The 7,441-nt window shown below is 37.8% G+C and overlaps 1 protein-coding gene across 1 annotated transcript; it reads left to right on the top strand.

Moving 5' to 3' along the window:
* The first annotated feature begins 3,562 nt into the window (after positions 1-3,562).
* LOC127104566 (uncharacterized) lies at positions 3,563-5,035 on the top strand. The gene is made up of 3 exons (XM_051041748.1): positions 3,563-3,688; positions 3,770-4,156; positions 4,280-5,035. Exons 1-3 carry the CDS (start codon positions 3,563-3,565, stop codon positions 5,033-5,035), a joined length of 1,269 nt encoding a protein of 422 aa, XP_050897705.1.
* Positions 5,036-7,441: the final 2,406 nt, after the last annotated feature.

The raw sequence follows: 7,441 nt of genomic DNA, 5'->3' as shown, positions 1-7,441 counted from the left end.
TAGCTCACACCTCTATAAGAGATTTAGCTCGTGAAGCCTCGTATTTTGCCAGTGGTTATTCCAGGCACATGACAGGTGTCAAGAAGTTCCTTGAAAACATCATGTCATACTCAACTAGTCATGTCACGTTTGGAGATGGGGTCAAAGGTGAATTAAAGGGTTTGGAAGACTAGCATGTACTGGACTTCCAAGTCTCGGCAATGTCCTTCTAGTAAAAGGTTTAACTTCTAATCTGATTAGTATTAGTCAACTATGTGATGAAGGTCTTAAAGTTAACTTCACAAAATCAGAGTGTCTTATCACAAATGAAAAAAATGAAGTGCTAATGAAGGGAGTCAGGTCTAAGGACAACTGCTACTTATGGTCTTCTAAAGAAACAAACCACACTCCTACATGCTTGATATCCAAAGAAGACGAAGTTAATCTATGGCACCAAAAAATTGGACATCTGCATCTGAAGGGGATGAAAAAGATTGTGTCAAAAGAAGCGATCAGAGGCATTCCAAAACTCAAGATCGAAGAAGGTAAAATATGTGGTTAGTGTCAAATTAGAAAGAAAACCAAGATATCACAGCCAAAGTTACAACATCAGACGACTTCGAAAGTTCTGGAACTCCTTCATATGGATTTAATGGGACCTATGCAGGTTGAGAGCCTTGGAGGGAAAAGGTACGCATATGTTGTTGTTGATGACTTTTCAAGGTTCACATGGGTGAACTTCATCAAAGAAAAATATGATGGTTTTGAGGTTTTCAAAGATCTATGTCAAAGGATTCAAGGAGAGAAGGAAAGTGAAATCATCAGGATCGAAGTGACCATAGGAAAAAACTTGAAAACAACAAATTTGGTGATTTCTGCTCCTCTGAAGGAATTGGGCATGAGTTTTCCTCTCCTATCACCCCACAACAAAACGGGGTTGTGGAACACAAGAACATAACTCTCCAAGAGTCTGCCAAAGTCATGCTTCATGCCAAGCATCTTCCCTATCATTTCTGGGATGAAGCAATGAATATTGCCTGTTATATTCACAATAGAGTCACCCTAAGAACTGGAAACTCAACCACTCTTTATAAGTTATGGAAAGGAAGAAAGCCCACAGTCAAATACTTTCACGTATTTGGAAGTAAATGCTATATTTTAGCTGACTGTGAACAAAGAAGAAAGATGGATTCCAAGATTGATGAAGATATATTTCTAGGATACTCTACAAATAGCAAAGCCTATAGAGTCTTTAATTCCAGAACCAAAGCCATGATGGAATCCATCAATGTGGTAATGGATGACAATATCTCAGAAAAGGGGACAGATGTTGAATCTGATGTCGAGACATCATTTCAACATATCAACCCAACTAAAATGAGGAAGTGATTGAATCAAACAGTGAATCATGAGGTGTTGAACCTGATAACCCTCAAGTCAACAAAGGTACCTCCATCAAAATACAGAAAAACCATCCAATAGATCTCATAATTAGAAACCTTAATGAAGGAGTCACCACTAGATCTAGAAATGTGATCTCAAATGCATGTTTTGTTTCTAAGTTTGAACCAAAAATGTGAAGGAAGCTTTGACTGATGAATTTTGGATCAATGTAATGCAAGAGAAATTAGGTCAATTTATAAGAAAGGAAGTATGAGACTTAGTACCTAGACCTAAAGGAATGAATGTAATTGGCACTAAGTGGATCTAAAAGAACAAATCTGATGAAAAAGGAATTGTGACCAAAAACAAAGCCAGACTTGTTGCTCAAGGATACACTCAAATTAAAGGGGTCGATTTTGATGAAACATTTTCTCCTTTTGCTCGCCTTGAGTCAATCAGACTTCTGTTAGGAGTGGCATGCCTCCTTAAATTCAAACTATTTCAAATGGATGTAAGAAGTGATTTCTTAAACGGGTACTTGAATGAAGAAGTATATGTAGAACAACCCAATGGGTTCATAGATCCAAGCTTTCCAGATCATGTTTACAAATTGAGGAAAGCTCCATATGGACTTAAGCAAGCACCTAGGGCTTGGTATGAAAGGCTCACTAAATACCTTGTCAACAATGGATACAGGAAATGAGGAACAAACAAAACTCTATTTATAAAAGAAGAACATGGTAAACTCATTATAGCTCAAATATATGTTGATGACATTGTGTTTGGAGGGATGTTGAACCAGATGGTACAACATTTTGTCAAGCAGATGCAATCTGAGTTTGAAATGAGTCTTGTTGATGAATTGACATTCTTTCTTGGGCTCCAAGTCAGACAGATGGATGACATTATCTTCATCTCCCAAAGCAAGTATGCCAAGAACATAGTGAAAAAGTTTGGCATGGAAAATGCAAGCCATAAAAGGACACATGCACCAACTCATTTAAAACTAACCAAAGATGAAAAAGGAACAAATGTGGATCAAAGCCTATACAAGAGTATGGTTGATAGTTTGCTTTATCTCACATCTAGCAAACCTGACATTACATTTGTTGTAGGAATTTGTGCTAGATATCAATTTGAACCCAAAATGAGTCACATTACTCAAGTAAAAGGATTCTTCAGTATGTTAATGGAACCAATGAATATGAAATGTTGTATTCTCATAATGAAAACTCTTTATTAACAGGATACTATGATGTTGATTGGGCAGGTAGTGCTGATGATAGAAAAAGCACTTCTGGAGGGTGTTTCTTTTTGGGAAATAATCTAATATCTTGGTTCAACAAGAAGAAAATTAGTGTGTCCTTATCCATAATTGAGGTTGAATATATTGTTGTAGGAAGTAGTTGCTCTCAGTTGATTTGGATGAAGCAAATGTTAGAAGAATACAATGTTAGAAGAATACAATGTCCAGCAAGATGCCATGATATTGTACTGTGACAACTTAAGTGCTATTAACATCTCCAAGATACCTATTCAGCACAGCAGAACTAAGCACAATGATATCCGACATCACTTCATTAGGGATCTGGTGGAAGAGAAAATTGTCACTCTTGAATATGTAACTACTGAAAAGTAACTGGCAGACATTTTTACAAAAGCTCTAGATGCAAATAAATTTGAAAAACTAAGGGGAGAATTAGGCATTTCTATGCTTGGAGAGTTATAGAAATTACTGAAGAAGGGAAAAAGAAATCAAACTTTCTCTTCCCTCCACTTAACTGTGCACAAAACTCAAAGTCCATCACTACACATCCTTCTTATTTTCTCAGCACGTCACACTCACGCTAACCTTTGCTTTCTCTCTCTTAAATGTATTCTTATACATTTTCATCTCTACATCACCTCTCCACCAAATTCGTGCAAAATGTCACAACCTTCTGTCTTCACTCCAAGCAAATCCTCCAAAGAGAAAGCAAACCCTAATAATGTTGGCACTGAGTTAGATCTCTCTGATGTCATCATTGATGTTGTCCCTCTCTCAATTGTTCCTGTCCATGCAACTCCCATGATAAATGCCAAAACTTATTCTTAAAGAGAAATCAAGCCTACTAAAGTAAGTACCTCTTCCACACCATCCATAACTGTGAAAAATAAGAGTGATCCTGAACCTCCCACTGTTGTGAATAAACCTATATCCATGACTAGCTTGTATCTAGACCCTATCAGCATTAAACCTAATGTTGGTATGAATGGAGATTGCTCCGCTGCGATAAATTTTATTGAAAATGTTGAAGCTTTTGGAACCAACAATAAACCTAGATTTGTTACTTCCTTGAGTAAATCTAGCGTGATTGTTGTTGATAGAGATGATGTTGATAAGAATATTCGGGTGCTGATCTATTAGGTTTTGGGGATTGACCCCAAGACAAATGTTGTGTCGGATGTATCCACATCCTTGGCCCAACCGAATAACAATTCTGAGAACCCCAGAAATGATCCTGATGTGCATGCTCCTTCTCTATCTCTCTCTCTCTCTCTCTCTCTCTCTCTCTCTCCTGAGACATCTCAAGACAAAGAAAAGTCAGAAGATGTTCTTAATGAGTTGGGTAACAAAGATAAAAACCTTGTTGATCAACCCACTGACATTTTTAATATTGAGGAATTGGACTCTGATGATGTTCCTATCGGGAAAAGATTGGCTCCAGGCATAACTAAATGGTTGAAGAAAATGAAGGGTCAAGTTGTTGGGTCCTTCAGCACTCCCTCCAAATCTGTCAAGAAGAAGGCTAATGTTGGTCCCACTAAAAGATGAAGCAAGGTAGTTACTCCTACATATAAGAAGAAGTCTCTAAAAAGGAAGGAAGTTCCTTCTGAATCTAGTGAATATGATCAGGATGTCGAACACAATGTTCAGGACATCATCTCCACTTCCAGAAATCAAGCTTTTTGGAAGAAGATTCCAGCCAACATTCCTGAAGTTCCACCTGACAACATCTATTTTCACTCTGTTGAAAATGTTGAAAAATGGAAATATGTTTATCAAAGAAGGTTAGCATTGGAAAGGGAATTGGGGAAGGATGTGTTTGAAGGTAAAAAGGTGCTAAGTCTGATTCAAGAAGCATGTCTAATGAAAACTGTAATAGGTTTTGGGAAGTTCTATGAAATGTTGGTCAAAGAGTTTATTGTTAACATCTCCAAAGAGTGTGACAACAAAAAGAGCAAAGAATTCATAAAAGTGTATGTCAGAGGTATATGTGTGGACTTTTCTCCTGAAATAATCAATAGGTTCTTGGGAAGAAATGAAGAAGAACAAGCTGAAATTGAAGTTTCAGACATTGTCATCTGCAAAAAGATCACAACTAAGCAAGTAAAAGAATGGTCAAGGAAAGGAAAATTGTCTGCTAGTGCCTTGAGTGTCAAGTATGTTATTCTCCATAGAATTGGAGTTGCTAATTGGATGCCTACCAATCATACCACCAATATAGATACTGGGCTAGGTAAGTTCATCTACATTGTTGGGACCAAGTCAAATTTTGATTTTGGGGCTTATATTTTTGATCAGACTATGAAACATGTTGCATCTTATGCTGTAAAAATGCCAATAGATTTTCCCTATTTGATTTATGGAGTTATCCCGAGTCAACACCCCCAACATATTGATCAATTCTGACAGTACTTGCAAAAGGGACCCTCCTCTCTCATTGCATTATAGACTGTTCATTAGGAAACATATCCCCAACATTGTCATGATATCTGGTCATACTTCTTCAAGGTCCACTGACAGAATAAGCATCCTTACTAAGCTGAAAGACACTTGCAAGACCTTGGATGCGACTATAAATAATTATACTGAAAGGAAATGCAAACTAGAAATGTTGATTAAGGCTCTTTATGAAGAGGAAGGTGGTGAGAAAGTTGATGCAATTGATGAGGAAGAGGATAATGCAGACAGAACTGTTACTATTGATGAGGAAGAGACTAGCAGAGATAAGGATTAATGTTTTCTAGTTCTTTTGTATGTTATTCTTGAATTTGTTGCTTTTGTGGGTTGTGCTCGGAATTCTGTTTTGTGCACCCTTTAGGTGCTTCTTGGTTTGTAACCCTCTTAATCTTGTGTGACTGACTTTGATGGTATGGTAATTGTGTTTTGTTTTGAAATTTTTATGGCTAAAAAGGGGGAGTAGTTAGTGAGTTTTGACTGTGTTGAACTGGTATGTTTGTTTTGTTTGGATGGGTTGCTCTTTGAGGGGGAGCATGTGTAGGTCTGTAGGGGGAGTCTCCCTTGGGGAAACTCTTTTGATACTCAGAGGGACAACCTGATCTGGTTCTGTTGTTCTTGATGTCAGGAACAATGTCCTGACATCCTGTCTAAAATAGAAGGAATTTTTTTGCGCTTATTTGTTTTATAGTGTAGGCCTGATTGATTCGTTACGCCTTCCTCTGAAGAATGTATGTAAAATGATGTTATATGCTTTCCTGTTGAGATACATCCTTTTATCAGTCTCTTCTATTTATTGACAACTAACCATTGCAAAGATTGTTTAGCCAAAAATTGCCAAATGTGGAGATTGTTAGGTTTGTCTTTTGATGATTGGTTGCTTTTTGGAAAAATAAGTATTTGCAAGATGTTGAACAAGATGTCCTGACATATTGTAATACCCCAAAATTTATCCTTCATTTTTCCTGGAAGCATGCGCGTTACACCTCATGCATGCATTCATTTTTAGGTCATTTAACATTAGATACATTGCATTTCATCATGTCAATCAGAATTAGATCCAAGAAACTTAAAAAAAAAAAACAAAAAAAAAAAATTAATTAAATAAATAAAATATAACAAATTTTTTTTTGGACTTAGGTCTCCCTCATTTGAGCCCACTACCCACGAAAATCAGTCTATAAATATTGAAGTTTCAGTAAAGGAAAAGACACTTGGAGTTACACTGGGAGATTCACTGGAGAAAGATTTTGAGAGAAGGAAACCTAGGAACTACTCCGCAGCGACCTTCAGGCAGCCCTGAGAAGTTCACTCCGCCTCACACAAACCCTAGTATTACTTTGCAGATCCGGCCGTACCATTTAATCTTAATCAATCTCTCCAATCAGGTTTGCCATATATCCATCATCTTTATGCCTTTAATTTGAATGCCCTAAATGTATGAGGTATTATGGGTGAATTTGATACCCTTTTGATGCATGTGTTTGACAAGAGGTTTAGGCCTCCTACCCTTGATTGCTTTTTGTGAGCTTTTTGTGAATTTTGATGGAATTATTCATGTGGTTACATTTTGATTTAGGGGCAACTCTTGGTTACCCTATTTTGTTTCTCTAACCTGTCTTTGTGTTGCCATGGCATTGTTTTCCCTGGATTTCACCTTGTTTGTCTAACCTTTCTGTTGAGTTTTCGTGAGGGCTCACATACTCTTGCAGGGATACCATCCGGAGGTTTATCCTGATTAATCGTATTGACTGATTTTCTTTAATGGTCTAGCTGGAGAGATCTCAGGGTTGCTAATCCTTTAATTGCTGTAACTTCGGATCTTTATCCGTGTGGTAATTTTTTCCCTTTTCTCGTACTTTATCGCTTTCTTAGCTGGAAGACCTCGATAGGACGCAATGTTTGAGCCCCTTGGTGGCATTTTACTTTGAGATACATGTTTTGTGTTTTGTATTCATATCCCCACATGTAGCGCGGTTCCTTCGTCAAGGACTGCCTGTTTTCCCTCGAGCATCCCAAACCCTAAAACCCAAAGCAACACGTTTACTCCTTCTACTACAGGCGAGTAAGTCTCCAAAGGTCGAGCATCCGGTAGATTGTGTAGTGACGCCGTTCGTCCAAAACCCAATCCACAACCCTGTAGTTAGCCGAACTACGGCTTGCTCTGATTCTCATTCCAGATGAGATACGTAGGCATAAGACGCGATGTCTTAGCAAGCACACATCCCCTAACCCATAGGTCAGCCGAGCTACGAAGACTCTGATTCTCATATTCAGATGAGATACGTATGCAGTGGATGCGACATCCGCGCGAGTCATTTCTCTTAACCTTTTTAGTAAATAAACACATTAAGTAAA

The sequence above is a fragment of the Lathyrus oleraceus genome, chromosome 7 (genome assembly GCF_024323335.1).
Source record: "Lathyrus oleraceus cultivar Zhongwan6 chromosome 7, CAAS_Psat_ZW6_1.0, whole genome shotgun sequence".
NCBI lineage: Eukaryota > Viridiplantae > Streptophyta > Magnoliopsida > Fabales > Fabaceae > Lathyrus > Lathyrus oleraceus.
Note: the sequence above shows the minus strand (reverse complement) of the source record. Positions and strands in the feature narration are given on the sequence as shown.

What these genes read in the sequence shown, in the direction of transcription:
- LOC127104566 (XM_051041748.1), top strand. Translation starts at nt 3,563, where the DNA reads ATGACTAGCTTGTATCTAGACCCTATCAGCATTAAACCTAATGTTGGT. An exon ending in CCAACAATAAACCTAGATTT is followed by an intron (nt 3,689 to 3,769) that starts GTTACTTCCTTG and finishes CTGATCTATTAG; the next exon opens with GTTTTGGGGATTGACCCCAA. An exon ending in CTGTCAAGAAGAAGGCTAAT is followed by an intron (nt 4,157 to 4,279) that starts GTTGGTCCCACT and finishes CACAATGTTCAG; the next exon opens with GACATCATCTCCACTTCCAG.